The sequence below is a fragment of the Elephas maximus genome, chromosome 10, assembly GCF_024166365.1.
Source record: "Elephas maximus indicus isolate mEleMax1 chromosome 10, mEleMax1 primary haplotype, whole genome shotgun sequence".
NCBI classification, from domain to species: domain Eukaryota; kingdom Metazoa; phylum Chordata; class Mammalia; order Proboscidea; family Elephantidae; genus Elephas; species Elephas maximus.
In genome coordinates, this window is record NC_064828.1 from 119,972,481 (window position 1) to 119,992,627 (window position 20,147).

A 20,147-nucleotide genomic window follows, 5' to 3' on the forward strand; every position below is an offset into this window, starting at 1 on the left:
CTAAAGTCTATTTTGTCAGAAATTAATATTGCTACTCCTCTTCTTTTTTGCTTATTGTTTGCTTGATATATTTTTTTCCATCCTTTGAGTTTTAGTTTGTTTGTGTCTCTAAGTCTAAGGTGTGTCTCTTGTAGGCAGCATATAGATGGATCGTGTTTCTTTATCCAGTCCGTGACTCTCTGTCTCTTTATTGGTGCATTTAGTCCATTTACATTCAGCGTAATTATAGATAAATAAGTTTTTAGTGCTGTCATTTTGATGCCTTTTCATGTGTGTTGTTGGCCATTTCACTTTTCCACATACTTTTTTGTGCTGAGACGTTCTTCTTCGTAGATTGTGAGATCCTCATTTTCATAATGTTTAACTTTATGTTAGTTGAGTCGTTACATTTTTCTTGGCTGTTATCTTGAGTTATGGAGTTGATATTCCTTTTTGTGGTTACCTTATTATTTACCCCTATTTTTCTAAGTAAAAACCTAACTTGTATCGTTCTATATTGCCTTGTATCACTCTCCATCTGGCAGTTCAATGCCTCCTATATTTAGTCCCTCTTTTTGATTATTGTGATCTTTTAGCTATTGATTTCCATGATTCCCTGTTATGTGTATTATTTTATTTATTTATTTATTTTTTAGAATTAATTTTAATTTGTTTGTTTTTGTGTTTTCCCTATTTGAGTTGATATCAGGACATTCTGTTTTGTGACCTTGTATTGTGCTGGTACCTGATATTATTGGTCATCTGACCAAACAATCTCCTTGAGCATTTCTTGTAGCTTTGGTTTGGTTTTTGCAAATTCTCTAAACTTGTGTTTATCTGTAAATATCTTAATTTCGCCTTCATATTTCAGAGAGAGTTTTGCTGGATATATGATCCTTGGTTGGCAGTTTTTCTCCTTCAGTGCTCTGTATATGTCGTCCCATTCCCTTCTTGCCTGCATGGTTTCTGCTGAGTAGTCTGAACTTATTCTTATTGATTCTCCCTTGAAGGAAACCTTTCTTTTCTCCCTGGCTGCTTTTAAAATTTTCTGTTTATCTTTGGTTTTGGCAAGTTTGATGATAATATGTCTTGGTGTTTTTCTTTTTGGGTCAATCTTAAATGGGGTTCGATGAGCATCTTGGATAGATATCCTTTCGTCTTTCATGATGTCAGGGAAGTTTTGTGTCAGGAGTTCTTCAACTATTTTCTCTGTGTTTTCTGTCCCCCCTCCCTGTTCTGGGACTCCAATCACTCGCATATTATCCTTCTTGATAGAATCCCACATGATTCTTAGGGTTTCTTCATTTTTTTAAATTCTTTTATCTGATTTTTTTTCAGCTATGTTGGTGTTGATTCCCTGGTCCTCCAGATGTCCCAGTCTGCATTCTAATTGCTCGAGTCTGCTCCTCTGACTTCCTATTGCGTTGTCTAATTCTGTAATTTTATTGTTAATCTTTTGGATTTCTACATGCTGTTTCTCTATGGATTCTTGCAACTTATTAATTTTTCCACTATGTTCTTGAATAATCTTTTTGAGTTCTTCAACAGTTTTATCAGTGTGTTCCTTGGCTTTTTCTGCAGTTAGCCTAATTTCATTTGTGATGTCTTGAAGCATTCTGCAAATTAGTTTTTTATGTTCTGTATCTGATAATTCCAGGATTGTATCTTCATTTGGGAAAGATTTTGATTCTTTTGTTTGGGGGGTTGGAGAAGCTGTCATGGTCTGCTTCTTTATGTGGTTTGATATGGACTGCTGTCTCTGAGCCATCACTGGGAAACTAGTTTTTCCAGAAAATCTGCTAAAAAGAAAATGCAGTCAGATCCCTATCAGAGTTCTCCCTCTGGATCAGGCTATTCGGATGTTAATGGAGCCACCTGGGGAGGGTGGGGGAGGGATCAGAGAGCTAGGAGTGTAGCACCTCAGAATATAGCCAGAGTTGTTTGTCTTACTTGGAATGACTCTTATATCTGAGATTTCCGCGGGGCGCATCGCCTATATGTACTGGCTGTGTGGAGATTACCCCCCGGGGGGTCTGGCCCGCTGGTGTCACGGTCAGATCCTCCGCTGTCAGCCCCACCCCCAAGGTTAAGGCTCCCCTACTGGGACGGTGCACTCCCGACTCCAAAATCAGTCGCTGCCTCCCGGGGACTCCCCGTCCCGCCAGCTGCGTCGCGCGCCGCTCCCGTGAACCGGGTGGGCTCCCCTCCCTGTGGTCAGCTCAGGAGAGTGGAGCAGCTCCCCGCGCCTGAGCTGCGACTGCGCGTCCCGGCTGGGACGCCGCTCTCCCCGCTCCAAGACCAGCCACTGCCTCCCGGGGACTTCTTCCACCGGCTGCGCCGCCACGCCGCCCGCGCAAACTGAGTGGGTGCCGCCCATGCGAACGGCTGGGCCCCCCCCCGGGGTCAATTCAGGGGAATGTAGCTGCTCCCCGCACTCACGCCACGCCTGCTCCCCTCCAAAATCCCGGCGGGATGGCTCCCCAGCTGGGACGCTGCTCTCCCCGCTCCAGGACCAGTCACTGCCTCCTGGGGACTTCTCCCACAGGCTGCGCCTCCACGCCGCCCGTGCCAACCTGCTGGGCTCCCTCCCGGGATGAGTTCGGGGGCTAGGGCTGGGCCCCTTGTCTGTGCCGTCTGCCCCCCTGGGCTCTGCCCCAAATCGGGCTCCGAAGGTCACCTGACTGGTACGCTGGCTCCTGGCTCTGAAAACAATCGCTGTCTCCCCGTATTTGTTCTTTCTCCATCTCTAAATCTGTGTTTGTTGTTCAGAGTTCGTAGATTGTTATGTATGTGATCGATTCACTTGTTTTTCCGAGTCTTTGTTGCAAGAGGGATCCGCGGTAGCGTCCACCTAGTCCGCCATCTTGGCCCCGCCTCCGGTTTATGTTTCTTTTTTATCTATCCTGTTGGGTATTCACTGAACTTCCTGAATCTCTGGAGTTAGATGTTATCAGTTTTGTGTTTTTCTCACTCTGGTTTCAGTGACCTCTTTCTTTTTGGTTCTTGGGGGAGTTTGCTATTTTCTTGTGAGCTCAGCTTTGCATTTCAAAGGGTATTCGTTATCTCCAAAAAGTGGGTGATTGGTTTTAGGCGAGTTTTTGGAAAGTATAGTCTACCTTGTCGATGAAAGTGACAGTAGCCTTGTACATACACTACAGGACCTGGCAATCTGCTCCCATAAAGATTACAGCCTAGGAAAAGCTATGGGGAGGTTCTACTCTGTCCTATAAAGTCGCTGTGAGTTGGAATTGACTTCATAGCACACGACATCATATATAGTTCCAAAAATCCAGCTAGAAAGGCTTCCTACCTGCAATGTCTCAGTACTAATTTCTGTGCGTCATTGGTAACACTGAGTATTACAAATTTTTTTTTGCTAATTTGATATGAAAAAAACGTGTACTGTCAAGTTATATATCTTTGATTATTAGAGAAATTGAAAATAAGTCATTTTTAAATTTATTAGTTATTTGTATTTTTCTTCCATTAAGTTTTTGTTCATTTCTTCTGCCTATTCTTCTATTAACATGTTTGAAATTTCTTAATAAAATATAATGCTGTCAAAAAAAAAATACACTACCTGGTGGCTGTTTTTTTATGTATATAACGTGCCTTGAAGCTAAATAAATTGTCTTTTCTTATTCTTCGATATCATAGAGTAGTTGTTAGTTGCTGTCGAGTCAATTCCAACTCATGGTGACCCCACATGTACAGAGTAGAACTGCTCCATAGGGTTTTCAAGGATGTGACCTTTCAGCTGAAGATTGCCAGGCCTTTCTTCCGAGGCACCTCTGAGTGAGTTCAAACCACCAGCCTTTCAGCTGGTGCTTCAGCCCTTAACCGTTTGTACCACCCAGGGGCTCCCATCGTAGAGCTGGAGTGGAAGGATTAGAAGGACTTTAGCCTGTTACCCTCTTGCGATTCATTTTAAGGATGAAAAACTGAAGAAGAAAAGCATTGCCACACCATCCCTCCCAGACCATCAAGACCCCCCACATCCCCATATTGTTCCCCTGCCAATAATATCAGCAGAGAGCACGCCACCTGCTTTACACTCGAACCAGAGCCCAGAAAGCCAGGCGCCCCTCAAATCCTCCATAATTCCAAAATTTATTTAGCTTTTAAGATTTTTGTTTTATTTTTCTTGTTCCAAAATAAAAAGATGGCTCTGTCAGAAACAGTGTTGATTGGACTGGTGAGAAAGAATGGGCCCTTCTGCCTTTCACCCTTAATTATTAGAACAAAGAAGAGAGTCAGCTAAGAGAAAGACCACCATAAAGAATACAAAGTTCATAAAATGAGGCTTGCTTTCTTCCAGTGAAAAAAAGTAGCCTTCCAGTTCCCCAAACCCATTGCTATCGAGTCGATTCCGACTCATAGCAACCCTATAGGACAGAGTAGAACTGCCCCATAAGGTTTCCAAGGCTGTAAATCTTTACGGAAGCAGGCTGCTACATCTTTCTCCCACAGAGCAGCTGGTGAGTTTGAACTACTGACCCTTTGGTTAGTAGCTGAGCACCTAACCACTGCACCACCAGTGCTCTGTCCAGTTCCCAAAGGAAGGCGTATTAATTTCCTGGGGCTGTCGTAACAAATTACCACATACTGGGTGGCTTAAAACAACAAGAATTTATTCTCTTTGAAAACTTAAGACACAAGAGAAAAATTAGTCCAAAGGACTTATGGACCACAACTAGCACAGCCCCCACCAGACTGAGTCCAACACAACTAGATGGTGCCTGGCTACCACCACTGACTGCTCTGACAGGGATCACAATAGAGGGTCCCAGACAGAGGTGGAAGAAAATGTAGAATAAAATTCTAACTCACACACACACAAAACAGACCAGACTTACTGGTCTGACAGAGACTGGAGAAACCCTGAGAGTATGGCCCCCAGATACCCTTTTAACTCAGTACTGAAGTCACTCCTGAAGTTCACCCTTTAGCCAAAGATGAGGGAGGCCCATAAACATTAACACAAGTAGCTCAACCATGTAGATGAGACTAAATAGGGACACCAACCCAGGAGCAAGGATGAGAAGGTAGGAGGGCACAGGAAAGCTAGACGAATGGAAATGGGGAACCAAGGTCTAGAAGGGGAGAGTGTTGACACATCGTGGAGTTGGCAACCAATGTCACAAAACAGTATGTGTATTAATTGTTTGAGTAACTAACTTGCTCTGTAAACCTTCACTTAAAGTGCACACACACACACACACACACACACACACACACACAGAGCAGCCTTACAGTTCCCCCAAACCAAAAACCAAACCTGTTGCTATGGAGTTGATGTTAACTCATAGTGACCCTATAGTACAGAGTAGAACTGCCCCATAGAGTTTCCAAGGCTGTAAATCTTTACGGAAGCAGACTGCAATATCTTTCTCCTGTGGAGACACCAGGGGGTTTGCACTGACAATCTCTTGGTTAGTAGCTGAGCACTTAACCACTGTGCCACCCGTGCTCCATCCAGTTCCCAACGCAGGCGTATTAATTTCTAGCGGCTGTCGTTACAAATTACCACACTCTGGGCGGCTTGAAACAACAAGAATTTATTCTCTCGAGGTTTTGGTGAGCAGAAATCTGTTATCAAGGTGTGGACAGGGCCGGGCTCCCTCTGAAGGGCCTGGGGGGAGGGGCCCTTCCCTGTCTCTCCCAGCTTCTGGTGGCCCCAGGCTTATGGCTGCATTACTCCGTTACTCTGTTCTTAGCCTCCGTGTTCACGTAGATTTATCGGTTCTTCTGTGTCTCCCCTCCGCGCGTCTCTGTTTATGCGAACACTGGTCATTGGCTTCAGGGCTCATCTGGTTAATCCGGGATGATCTCATCTTCAGACCCTTTAATTACGTCTGCAAAGACCGTTTTTCCAAATAAGGTCTCATTCACAGGCATGGGGGGCTGGGATGTGGGAAAGAAAACCAAAAACACCCTGACCACTTCAGGGACCCTCTGGGCTTTTCTACCTCATCCGTTTACATGAAAGCAGAGAATCTATTAACTGAGTTATTTCTGCTCTCTTGACCTCTTGGGGAGTGTAAGGGTTCAGCAGTCTTGTTCTGAAGTCCTCAGAGCTAGGGAGGTGGAGGTGTATGTGGGCTGCGTTTCCTTCTCCCGTGCCAATGAGGGTTGACTTTACACTAAAGCCTCGCCCACACTCCCTGCAGACATAGGGCTTCTCCCCGGAGTGTGACCTCTGGTACCTGGTAAGCTGTGACTTCCAGCTAAAGCCTCCACACTCCCCGCAGACATAGGGCTCCTCTCCTGAGTATGTCCTCTGGTGTCTGATGAGGACTGACTTCTGGCTAAAGCCTTGTCCATACTCTCCACACCTGACTTTTGCAATTCTTGAGATTCCTACCCCCAGGAATAATTTTTCTGTGTCCTCAGGATTCACTTTCTGGCCTGGGCGGGCTCTGTCTCCATCATTCTGTTACCCTCCCTAGAGCTCCCCATTTGTCCTTTGAGTAGGCTGGAGCAGACCTTTGAAACAACCCTCCCCCTGCCCCCCCGCCCCCCCCGCCCCCAGCCTTGCCCTTTCGAACACTGGTTTGGACCCATCTCCAGTCTCTGGGTCTTCTGCTTTGTCATTCAGGTGTGTTGCTCAGAATGCTGTTGCCTCCGACCCCCTGGACGGGGGTCCTCTGGTTGGAGGTGTTTTCTTTCAGGTGTTCCTGGGAAGGGTGGAGAGGGGTGGCTGTGCTTCGTGTGTTGGCCGAGGAATTTCTGACTGGAGATGGCCAGAGGGCAGGAGGGACATGGATGGATCTCTGGCTTTGGTTCTCGTGGAAGAAAAAGTTTTCAGTCAGAGTCGATGCAGACAAGGCTGCCTGGTTGTCTGCTTTGTCTCATTCACAGCATGCTCACAACACAGGATCTGTCTCCACATAGATGTTTCATGGGCCTACTTTTCACTCCATTTTCATTCATTACATCTTCCTTAGCTATCTGGAAACCCACATCAAGGCCCTTCTCCACATTTCAGCCAGACGAGAGGCCTTCAAACAGGAATTGGAGGAGAGCCTCGCTGGAACTGCAGTGGCCTTTCCCACGCTCCGCGGTGTCTTCTAAACCCTGTCACTACTTGGATATGGTGTGGGCAGCTCTTTCTTTCCCCGAGAGATACTGTTCTTGATGACCTAGGTGGAAACCTCCCCAGTGGCCTTTCCTACCAGGGGTGGGATCCACTGAGTCAGGAGCCCTCGGCCCAGAGTTACCCACATGGGAAAGCAGTGTGGAGCAGTGGTTGGAGAGCATGTGAGTGAAGATGTGTTTGACCGAGGACCACTCTGCCTCATTCTGTCTCAGAGACTCGGGTGTGAAGGACACAGGGCTGGCCCAGGCCACTGACTAAAGGACGCCAGGTCCTGCTGACTTGTGTTTCTCCTAGTTTTCCAGAGATTATGAAATGAAAAGACATGAAAACATGTCTTTTCTCAGGCTCTTTCTGTTCATACTTGATTTATTTCACTCAGTCTTATCCCAGCTGAAATGGATTAGGAAGTCCTGTTCCAAATTATACCTTGTTCAGACTTCTCACACCCACTTGACTCCCACCTTTGCCCACCATCCTCTCACCTGGACACTGAAGTAGCCCCTGAGTGGGTCCCCACCACATCTTCATTCCACAGATAAACCAAAGCATCGACCTGCACAGAGAATATGTCATCCCCCAGCTGGAAATCCCCATCGGCCTCCGTCTCATTCGGGACAAACCCTGATTTTGTGGTGTGAATCACGGGCCCTGCTTTTCCCCGCTGCTGTGTATCTCTCTGACTTCAACTCTGACCCTCTCTGCTCCCCTCACCCACTTTCCTCCTCAGAGGTCTCCTGGCTGTTCTTCAAACACCCCGACTCTTTCTTGCCTTGGGTGGTTGCACATATTGCTCCCTCCACCTGAGCCCTCTGCTCATAGGTGTTTGCAGGTCTCAGTCCACCTTTTCGTGAGGACTCTGAGGGATCCACCTTTTCGTGAGGACTCTGAGGGAGGACTCCTGACCCCTCTGCAGCGCTCAGCCTCCGCTCACACTCTGCCTTCCCACTGGATTGAGTTTCTGCACAGCATGCTCACTGTCTGATGTGGAAGGCACATGTGCGTGCTTGCTGTCTGATGTGACATACACGTGTGCATGATTGCTGTCTGGTGTGACATACACACGTGCATGATTGCTGTCTGGTGTGACATACACACGTGCATGATTGCTGTCTGGTGTGACATACACGTGTGCATGCTTGCTGTCTGGTGTGACATACACACGTGCATGATTGTTGTCTGGTGTGACATACACGTGTGCCTGCTTGCTGTCTGGTGTGACATACATGTGTGCATGCTTGCTGTCTGGTGTGACATACACACGTGCATGATTGCTGTCTGGTGTGACATACACGTGTGCCTGCTTGCTGTCTGGTGTGACATACACACGTGCATGATTGCTGTCTGGTGTGACATACACGTGTGCCTGCTTGCTGTCTGGTGTGACATACATGTGTGCATGCTTGCTGTCTGGTGTGACATACACACGTGCATGATTGCTGTCTGGTGTGACATACACGTGTGCCTGCTTGCTGTCTGGTGTGACATACATGTGTGCATGCTTGCTGTCTGGTGTGACATACACACGTGCATGATTGCTGTCTGGTGTGACATACACGTGTGCATGCTTGCTGTCTGGTGTGACATACATGTGTGCATGCTTGCTGTCTGGTGTGACATACACACGTGCATGATTGTTGTCTGGTGTGACATACACGTGTGCCTGCTTGCTGTCTGGTGTGACATACACGTGTGCATGCTTGCTGTCTGGTGTGACATACACACGTGCATGATTGCTGTCTGGTGTGACATACACGTGTGCCTGCTTGCTGTCTGGTGTGACATACATGTGTGCATGCTTGCTGTCTGGTGTGACATACACACGTGCATGATTGCTGTCTGGTGTGACATACACGTGTGCATTCTTGCTGTCTGGTGTGGAAGGCACATGTGCATGCTTGCTGTCTGGTGTGACACACACGTGCATGCTCATTGCCTGGTGTCACGCACACGCGTACATGCTCACTGGTGTGACACACATGTGCATACTCACTGCCTGGTGTGACACACATGTGTGCATATGTTCTATATGTTGATGTTCTGTTTTCCTCATGTCAGCTGCTGCAGAGGGGTTAATCTGATCAATCTGTGTTTCCAGTTCCTGGGACCCAACTAGCACAGAGCAGGAGCTGATAGGATGACTGAAAGAATGACTGAATGAACGAATGACAGCATATGAATCTTTTTTAGACACATGGGGGAGACTAAGAAGAAAGAGCTAAAAGGGCCACAAGAACTGCCTTGGTGGGAGCTGGCCAGTGTCTGAGAACTTATTTTTGCCTCTAGCACTGTGTACTATTAAACATTTTGTGCCTGAAGTATTAAAAAATAAAATTGGAACAAAAACTTAGAACTAAAACGGTTCCCAAGTAAAAGGCATATAAAACGAATTCTTCATTTTGGGAGCACCTGATTTGAATTTCATTGACTTTAGATGGATTCTACCCCACTTATGGGTTGGACCAGGAAAATCTGCAAGCAGAAGAGTCCCCGGTGCCTACCTGTCCCTGAGGTGAGCTCCTTCTTCTACCTGCTGCCCCACTTGATGCCCAGCTCCTGGCCGTAGTTGTCCCCATACCAGACCAGCAGCTCACAGCCAGGCTGGATGGTGCGGCAAGTCCAGTAGAAGATCTGCCTGTGGTACTGAAAGGCCACTAGGTTCTGCTCCTCCTTGTCCCGGGTGCAGTTCACATACCCCAGGTTGATAGGACATGACAGAACGACTAACGGTGAGTGACCAGGAATGTCAAGTCCTGTTCCTGTACCCTCCTGATGTTTGAGGTTCTGAGGCTCCCCACGGAAACCTTCTGTTCCCACCTCAGCCTTGTTCGTGATGTCACGTGAAATCCTCTCCCCAAGCCCAGCTTGTGGTGATGCTCCTCCCTGGCCTAAACAACCATGTTCCAAAGCCCAATCCCAGACTTACCTCCACCTTGATTGGCCATTAACACAGTGAAGTACAGCATCTCTGAACTCTGATTTGTGTTTTATGCCACAGAACATGGCACTTGGTGATATACTCTGCTTCTAAATAACTACAGGTCATTCAGCACTTAGCCAAGTCTATCTTCTTCTGAGAGCCTTTCTCCAATCTCCCCACACTTTACGTAAGTACTATTCACCTGCCCTCCAGGTTCCCACAGACACATCGAGGTCTTTTGCCTTAATTCATTCTCACTGGGTACCCCAACAGAACGAGAACCCTCAAGGAGAGGGGCTGGATCATGAGCTGGTGCCCATGAATAGCCTGTGGCTCACCTCATGCAGGCTTCCATCAGGTCTGACCTCCCAGATTAAAGGTCCCTTGTTTTAGGTTATCTTGGTACTAGTTCTCGAAAGATATGAAAATTATAGTGAAATATTTCTATAACAAACTGTTTAATGTCTGTCTCCAGTAAGCCTGTGGCGTCCACAAGGACATGGGCTGAGGGGTCTGGCCTTGAATGGCAGCGTCTAAGCAGGCCACAGTAAGCACGTAACAGATGTCCATCAGAAAAATGAAGCGTGAGTAACTGCCTGTGAGACAAGAGTCCTTTCTGTGTGTCCCTGGGATCTTGTCTAGCACAGACGTTTATGCAGAGGGCATATGTTTTTAGCTCCTTATTTCTAAGTGTCTCAAGACATGAAAGAGTTGTATGGAGAAAAAAGGACAGAGTACAAAATCCAGTGATGGAGGCATGATGAAAAGGAAGCAGCTCTGTCCTTGTAAGTCTTGTTTACTCTCTGAAGCCAAACACCTTCTGGCCTTACCTCATCCGGTTGGCCCAAGGCTCGTCCTTTCCATCCACATACTTATAGCAGTTCCTCCTCTTGGTGATCTGAGTTTTAGAAAAATAGGCATTTTTTGGTTAATAACCAGAGGAATTGTACTCTCCTGAGTTTATTGCAACACAATACACCCATCTGTCAGCACCTCCAAATCTGTGTGGACTGTCAGTCAGAGTAGTGGTAGGCGCCTTCATTATCTCTGTCCCACTGTCCTCTGCTTTCCCTCTGATCTTCAACAGGAGCTCCAGGGCCACACAGAGACCACGCAGTACACAGAGCTGGCCTATTGCCACCGGGGGCCCTAGCATGCCCTACCAAAGCACAGAGGGAGACAGGGGCGAGGACAGGACAGGGGGTGGGTGCTTCTCACCAGCCAGGAGTAGCCACTGTTGGCTGCCTCATCTTCTGTCACCTGGCCCTTATAGGGGCCAAAGTGCAGACCCAGTAGCTGTTCGGACACCTCATACCATACTCTGAGCCCAGCCTCAGGGATGCTGGATGGCCCAATTCTCAGTCCAGGGGGCAGAGTGAGGGCTGAGTGATTGGGGTGCCCCCTGTCTACAGGGCTGTCCTTTACAAACATTGGGGCCCTATGAACTGCACAGGTGTCGATGAAGAAGTTCTGGCACTTCTCACAATCTGCAGGAGGGAGCAGTAGGGATTAAGATGCAGGGTAGGACAATCCTGGACATAGAGAGCAGAAGCAGAAAGAGCCCAGATCTCAATCCTGGACTCCAAGTCACTAGGGAAGGGAAACCATTTTGGGACCAGGACCTAAGCCTTCTGCTGGGGGCAGGAGGGTCACTTACAAAGGTAGTCATCATTCTGGGGCTCACCGACCTCCTGGTACTCAAGGCCCTTTCTTTCTCGCAGGCTGTACATGTTCACCTCAAACTCCTTTCTCCTGGGCTCTGAGATGGAGGAGATAGGAGGGTGGGCTGGTGCGGTGTAGAGTGTGAGTCTCTGCTTGGTCAGAATACGTGAGGTCTCTCCCATCAAATCATCACCGTCCTTCTACAGACTGTGATTTTCCCATAACTATTGGTTCAAAGACCAAAATTCCACACACACTGACTACAGATGCTTAATGCAACTTTAGGCTCTGTTCCTCCTGTTGTCAGGTTAACTTCCCAACCTTTCTACTTAAAAAAGGGGTTGTCCAGAGACTACATCAGCCTGAGACCAGAAGAACTAGATGGTGCCCAGCTACAACCGATGACTGCCTTGACAGGGAACACAACAGAGAACCCCCGAGGGAGCAGGAGAGCAGTGGGATGCAGACCCCAAATTCTCATAAAAAGACCAGACTTAATGGCCTGACTGAGACTAAAAGGACCCCGGTAGTCATGGTCCCCAGACCGTCTGTCAGCCCAGGACAGGAACCATTCCCAAAGCCAACTCTTCAGACAGGTATTGGACTCGACAATGGGATGGAAAATGATGCTGGTGAAGAATGAGCTTCTTGGATTAAGTAGACACATGAGACTATGTTGGCATCTCCTACCTGGAGGGAAGATGAGAGGGCAGAGGGGGTCAGAAGCTGGTGGAATGGACACGAAAAGAGAGAGTGGCGGGAAGGAGTGTGCTGTCTCATCATGGGGAGAGCAATTAGGAGTGTATAGCAAGGTGTATATAAATTTTTATATGAGAGACTGACTTGATTTGTAAACTTTCACTTAAAGCAGAATAAAAATTTAAAAAAAGGGGGTTGCCAGGCATTTGCTTATTCTGAAAACATTTGTTGAAGGCATGTTATGTGTTAGGCATTGAGTGAGGGCAAAAACACTTATGAAGGTTTGGTGCCTAGAGTCACAGATGGATTTATGGGGCACCCAGCATGTGTCAGCTCCTTTATATTTAATTTAATGCTTTCAAACAATATATGAGCTCTGTATCTTCATCCTTATTTTACAGGTTAGGAATCTGGACCTCAGAAAATTTTGAAGATTTGCCTATGCCCAGTGCATCTGTGTGGATCATAACCAACGTCTGTAACTTTGAAGTTAATTACATTCAATAATGCATTCAACTTCTGGTCTCCAGCTTAAACCTAGGTGCATAGTCCATGCTCATGAACCTTTCTAGAGAAGCTGGAGGGACTAGGCCCCAGTTATTTTCTTACCCAGTTTCCATCTCGAGGGCTGATCAGAGGTACTTGCTTCTCCAGGAGACGACACTGGCTTCTGGGCCTGCTCTGAGCCAGTTGTGCTCAGCAAAATTGCTGTTCCTGACACTTCCTTCAAACTAGATTCATTACCTAGTGGCACCTTGGGTGTTTCCTTTAATGTGAGAGTCATATATTAAAGGACAACAAGCATTTCTTCAGTGCTTTAGGATGCGACATTTCCACACACATGACATTAGCTAGAGCTCCAACAACCCTGAGGTACCTGGGCAGCCAGAGGGCTTGAGGGAAGAGGAAGGACCTGACAGGAACCCATGTCTTCAGGCTCTTTCCCTTCAACTTTGTCCAAATGTCTTTGTGTAGGAGCCAGTTAGGGAAGGAGAAGGCTTGAGGAGACTAGCTGAGAATCAACAAAGCCTGTGAGAGATAGTGTGGGGCTTAAAGAAAGAGGGAGTTTTATATAAACCAGGGGAATTTGATAGGAGATAAAATGTAGAAAAGCAGAAAGGGGAAAAAGCACGCTGGACAGCGCGTGGTGGGGCAGCGCGACCGGGAAGAGAACAGACACAACTGCAGAAAAGTATCTTGACAACAGAGACAGTGATGCTGAAAGTTAAAAATTTCCATATCCTGGAAAGAATACTTACTTTGTAATTAGAAAATACTGGAAAACTGGAATTAAATTAGCTGGTTCCTGTACCAATTCTGCTGAATAAGTGTATACCATCAGCTACTTCTATTGATCTTTCCTTTAGTTTCCTTGTGCATAAATGGGCATAGATCCTAATCCTTAAGGTTACAGTGAACTTTAAATGTAATAATGCTCATCGAAATGTTTTGTGAGTTATTGAATACAGCATAAATGTGCGATTATTTCTTTCACAGTTGTGCTACAAAATTCGCCTCCTCGACCATCTCCACAGTTGAAATCTAACTCACAGGTATCATCTTCAGCATTCCTTAACCTTCTTAAAAACAAAAAACCAAACCCATTCCTGTCGGGTCAACTCCTACTCGTAGCGACCCTCTAGGACAAAGAGCTGCCCCATAGGATTCCCAAGGAGTGGCTGGTGGATTCAAGCTGCTGACCTTTTGGTTAGCAGCTGAGCTCTTAACCACTGTGCCACCAGGGCTCTTTAACCTTCTTATTCATAGTTTAATTTGCAAATGCGTAATCAATCATTCGGAAAACATTCAGGTGTGGGGGGACCCTAGCTGGGCCTGGGACTTCCAAGATGAATCAGTTAAGGAGCAGGCTCCCAATGAGATCCCATGCAGGGGGCCAGCTAAGCAGACGATTCAAACCACGTGAGATGCACCTAATCAGAGCCCAGAGGACAGCTGTTACTTCCTCCTACAGGAATGAGCATTTGAAATCAGTCCCAGAAGGAGGAGTTTCTACCGAATAGTGTGTATCTGACAGAAATCCTTAAGTCCTTGTCTTACTCTTTCCTCAATCATCAACCTGAAGGTCCTCAGGGTTGGGAGCTGCTTCCTCTTAGGTGGGAGCCCCTGAGGGTGGGGACCTATCTCCTTCACCTGGGACAATCCACTGTACAAGCTGCCCTTACATTTGCACGTGATGGAATGACAAGGAAACCAGGTAAAAGTAAGCTTCCCTGAGTAAGGCTCTTAGAGCAGCAACCGCTTTAGCACAGCAGAGAAGGAATGAGGTTTGAATCATCAGCTGGGCCTCGGAGGAGACAGCCTGAGCTTCACAAATATGTGCAGATTTTAATGAACAAGAAAGTTTTTTGGATTAGACTGTACTCCCACTGATACTGTGATGTCAGGTGTGTAAATGAACACGCCTGCACCTCAGTTTCCTCGTCTACAGTCACTAAAGTAGCTACCTCACAGGCTTGCTTGGACCAAGGGTGATTTGGAAATGATTTCTGCAGTGTCATCAATTAAAGCCGATGCTTCTAGTCTGGAGTCTCTGGGTGGCACAGACGGTTAAGCAATCAGCTACGAACTGAAAGGTTGGAGGTTCAAATCCACCCAGAGGCGCCTTGGAAGAAAGGGCTGGCAATCTGCTTCTGAAAGGTCACCGGCATTGCAAACCTCTACTCTGACACACATGGGGTCGCCATGAATCGGAATAGACTCAATAGCAACTGTTTTTCTATTTGGAGTCCCTGGGTGGCACAAGCAGTTAAGCGCTCAGCTACCAACAAAGAGGTTGGAGGTTAGAATCCATCTAGAGGTGCTTGGAAGAAAGGCCTTGTGATCTACTTCTGAAAGGTCACAGCCAATGAAAACCTCATGGAGCACAGTTCTCCTCTTGACACATAGGGTTGCCGTGAGTTGGAAAAGACTCAACAGCAACTTTTTATTTTTTTATGCTTCTGCTGGGGAGTCAACTAATCACTTTCTTAAAATGCTAAAAAAAATCTAGATAAAATTTCATCTTTGATTCATTCTATGTTCTTAAGTTATCTATTAAGTGATAAGATTTAAGTGACTTTATTCATGTAAAGTCCTTAAAATAAAGTCAGGAATACTGTGGAAATAAAACAAGTGGTAGCTATTACTGTTGCTATTGTTACTTTTAAGATGGTGATGTGCAGGACTGTGAGCAGGAGGGTCAGGAGAGGGAGGCAGCTGTCCTGGGCTCCGTACATACATCCTCCTGCTCTTTCCTGAGAGTGGCTCCACGAGGAAGGTGCTCTTCTCTGCAGGACTCCCAGATACTCACCTTCTGGTGTTTACTCTGCTCCACCCAGGAGGCCACCCAAGGAGGTTTAACTGAAAGGCGATGAGAAATCAGAATTTATTTGCATGGTGAATTTTTCCAAACTCTGGGGATGCTCACGTAGGGACAGAGAATTAGGAACCAGAGCATGGAGAGTCCAAGGCTTATCCAAGGGGGATTTGAAATGGTTTCTGCAGTATCATTACTTGATGGCTAACTGGTTTCTTAAAATGATTTAAACCATCTCTGGTTCATCTTACATACACAAAGTTTCTCATATTAATTAAAAAAAATTAATTGACTGGGTTGGGCATTTTAACTGGGTTCAGATAGAGATGTGTGATAAACCGTGAGGGAGAGGGTTAGCTGTGAAAACTCTCCATGTCAAAACCAGACAAGCAAGCACTGGGCTTCACCTCTCACACGACTTTCGTAAGCCTACAACGTTGGAAGCCTGTGGACGGGAATCACGCATCTTGAATTCAGCTTGATCTTTCCCATTTTTTATGAACTCTCCTGTCTGAGCAGAAGTGATCTTCTCACTTCTATCGTATAAGGATGACACATCACTTTATTTGCCTGATGCCATCTCCGTGATCTTCTCACTTCTATCGTATAAGGATGACACATCACTTTATTTGCCTGATGCCATCTCCGGTCAGAGCATGTGGGAAAGCTCAGGAAGATTAAACAGCTCTCTCAGCCCTCTTCTGAGATCAGCACAAAAAGACAGGCTCCATTTGGGGTAAGAGCATCATGTGTTCTGATTAAATGTACATAAACTACATATCTTTACAAATGTGTTAATCGTTTTCTCTTCTAAGACATTTAATCCAGTAACTATGAACCACTATAAAATTAACATTAGAAAGTGGTCTTACGGTTCAATTAAGGTTTCCTTAATTGTTCTTTGATTAATTATCAATGTTTAGCAAAACCAATCTCCTCAAAAAAAAGATGATAAATTTTAAGCATAAAGAAGAGTATGGAGAATTACACTGGAAAAACCTATATACCCACTACCATTCAGTGAGACCTCAACATTCTGCTACCACTGCCTCTGATCTTTTTATTTCTATTTTAAAATTAAAAAACAAAAACTAATCACAGCTAAGTCACCTGTGAGTCCTTCCTCTTTCTCTGGTGGTGACAACTATTCTGAATTTGGTATTTCTTATTCACATTCAGATTTCTACCCATTTACCATTTATTAATTTAGTTACGAATAACATACTATCTTCTTCCCACCTACCACCCACCCAGTGCCGTCGAGTCGATTCCAACTCATAGTGACCCTATAGGAGAGAGTAGAACTGCTCCATAGAGCTTCCAAGGAGCACCTGGTAGATTTGAACTTCCAACCCTTTGGTTAACAGCCGTAGCACTTAACCACTACGCCACTATCTTCTTACACATTTTAAAACTTCCAATGACTGGCCTCTTGCTGTATGTACCCTTTAGATCTTGCTCGTTTGCTGAACATTTATGTCTTTGTGTGAACAAGCCCTTTCCTTTGTTAACTCCTGAGGAGTGGCTGAGATCTGGCCCCTGGAAATCCTGCTGGCCTTACCTTGCTGCCTAGGTGTCCATTCCTCATCAGAATCGTCAGTGTTATCCACCTAGGCTTTGATGGCCTGCCTGCGGTGACACATGACAGCTGGGCAAGGGGCTCTGAGACCTGGAAAGAAGCAAAACCATAGTCCTCAGAGGGAAAAGCTGGGAGGAAGAAGGATGGGCGGCGGCTCAGTGGATGGCCTGGGAGAGCCTAGTATGGACACAAGAAAAGCAACATTCCCCCCAGGTCTCCCTAGGCACACAGGGTCACTGAGTCAAACAGACTCCATGGCACCTAACAAGAGCACCAACTCCCTGCATGCAGGAGGGAGTCACAGGACTGAAGGGACTGAGAACCCACAGCTCTGTGGATCCAGCACCTTCAGCCACCTATAGTGACCAGAGCCTCTTAGTTCCTTTTCACATTCCTGTAGTAGGATTTCTCCCACTCTCCCATCTCCGCCCATTCCTCCTTGGAGAAGTAAATGGAAATGTCTCTGAAAGAGTCCCTGGCCTAGAGAAAGGACACATTCCTGCAATGGCTCACTAGTGGGGGCACATGTTCAGCTGGCCTGTCCCTTCACCTGGGCACAGGGCAGCTGGGGGACAATGACCCTCCCTCTCTGCATCCTGATAGTGAACTGAGTGGACGCTGGGCATCTTCTAGGGCTCCCCAAACAGACCAGGTGCTGATGCAGGCGTCCTGATTCACCCACAGCCCCCTCCCCTTTCTTCCCGTTGACCCCCCTGCCCTCCCCGTGGACCACCCCATCCCCCACCCTCCCCGTAGACGCCCTGCCATGTCACTCCCTGTGGCCCCCTCCCCTCTCCTTGGGACTCTCCCCTCCTCCTGTGGACCCCACTGCCCGCCCTCACCGTGGGCGTCCTCCCGGCGTCTCCCCCAGGGTTCTCCTCCGTGGCCCTGGTGAGGCTCATGGTACTGGCACTGCCCCCGGGCCAGCCTGGAGTGTCCTAGCCCAAGGCCACAGCACCTATGGAAAGAGAAGGTTCTGGAAGAGACGACCACGGGACCACCGCCTCTGTGCCTGAGTGTCCGGCGCTGGAGCTGCAGGGTGGGGGTACAGGGTGCTGCACGACGTTGGGGTGCTGATGGGTCAGGGGTCCCCCAGGCCGGACAGACCCTGATGCATTAGCGCAACTCAATTCGAGGGGTCCTTGGGGTTAGACTGGGGCCTCGGGATCCTGCTCCAGTGAGAGGAAATTGCGTTTCTCAGAGAAGAGTCTGGGGTTTCCACCTGGGCATTCTGGAAAAAGCTGAGAATAAAGCAGGCTGTTAGTCTAAAAAACCCCCACGTGTCTGTCAGTTTGTCGTACTGTGGGGGTTTGTGTGTTGCTGTGATGCTGGAAGCTATGCCACCAGTATTCAGATACCAGTAGGGTCACCCATGGTAGACAGGTTTCAGCTGAGCTTCCAGACTAAGACAGACTAGGAAGAAGGACTCGGCAGTCTACTTCTAAAAAGCATTAGCCAGTGAAAACCTTATGAATAGCAGTGGAACATTGTCTGATATAGTGCTGGAAGATGAGCCCCCCAGGTTGGAAGGCACTCAAAAGACGACTGGGGAAGAACTGTCTCCTCAAAGTAGAGTTGACCTTAATGACATGGATGGAGTAAAGCTTTTGGGACCTTCATTTGCTGATGTGGCACGACTCAAAATGAGAAGAAAAAGCTGCAAACATCCATTAATAATTGGAACCTGGAATGTACGAAGTATGAATCTAGGAAAATTGGAAGACGTCAAAAATGAAATGGAACGCATAAACATCGATATCCTAGGCGTTAGTGAGCTGAAATGGACTGGTATTGGCCATTTTGAATCGGACAATCGTATAGTCTACTATGCTGGGAATGACAACTCGAAGAGGAATGGTGTTGCATTCATCGTCAAAAAGAACGTTTCAAGATCTATCCTGAAGTACAACACTGTCGGTGACAGGATAATATCCATACTCCTATAAGGAAGACCAGTTAATACGACTATTATTCAAATTTGGGCACCAACCACTAGGGCCAAAGATGAAGAGATAGAAGATTTTTATCAGCTGCTGCAGTCTGAAATTGATCAAACATGCAATCAAGATGCATTGATAATTACTGGAGATTGGAATGCAAAAGTTGGAAACGAAGAAGAAGGATCAGTAGTTGGAAAATATGGCCTTGGTGATACAAACAATGCTGGAGATCGAATGATAGAATTTTGCAAGACCAACGACTTCTTCATTGCAAATACCTTCTTTCACCAACATAAACGATGACTAAAAAAAAAAAAATTTTTTTTTTTTATACACATGGACCTCACCAGATGGAACACAAAGAAATCATATTGACTACATCTATGGAAAGAGAAGATGGAAAAGCTCAATATCATCAGTCAGAACAAGGCCAGGGGCTGACTGTGGAACAGACCATCAATTGCTCATATGCAATTTCAAGTTGAAACTGAAGAAAATCAGAGCAAGTCCACGAGAGCCAAAATATGACCTTGAATATATCCCACCTGAATTTAGAGACCATCTGAAGAATAGATTTGATGCATTGAACACTAGTGACCGAAGACTAGAGGAGTTGTGGAATGACATCATCCATGAAGAAAGCAAGAGGTCACTGAAAAGACAGGAAAGAAAGAAAAGACCAAGGTGATGTCAGAGGAGACTCTGAAGCTTGCTCTTGAGTGTAGAGCAGCTAAAGCAAAAGGAAGAATTGATGAAGTAAAAGAAATGAACAGAAGATTTCAAAGGGCCTCTTGAGAAGACAAAATAAAGTATTATAATAACATGTGCAAAGAGCCGGAGACGGAAAACCAAAAGGAAAGAACACGCTCGGCGTTTCTCAAGCTGAAAGAACTGAAGAAAATATTCAAGCCTCGAGTTGTAATAGTGAAGGATTCCATGGGGGAAAATATTAAATG

The 20,147-nt window shown here is 46.5% G+C and overlaps 1 protein-coding gene across 1 annotated transcript; it reads right to left on the reverse strand.

Annotated features, from left to right (window-relative positions):
* Window positions 1-663: 663 nt before the first annotated feature.
* On the reverse strand, window positions 664-18,421 carry LOC126084693 (uncharacterized). The gene is made up of 5 exons (XM_049899401.1): window positions 18,359-18,421; window positions 18,094-18,209; window positions 17,234-17,341; window positions 10,826-10,893; window positions 664-1,775 (listed from the first exon to the last, which is right to left on the reverse strand). The coding sequence occupies exons 2-5, from the start codon at window positions 18,151-18,153 to the stop codon at window positions 1,289-1,291; spliced, it is 723 nt and encodes a 240-aa protein (XP_049755358.1). The 5' UTR covers window positions 18,154-18,209; window positions 18,359-18,421; the 3' UTR covers window positions 664-1,288.
* Window positions 18,422-20,147: the final 1,726 nt, after the last annotated feature.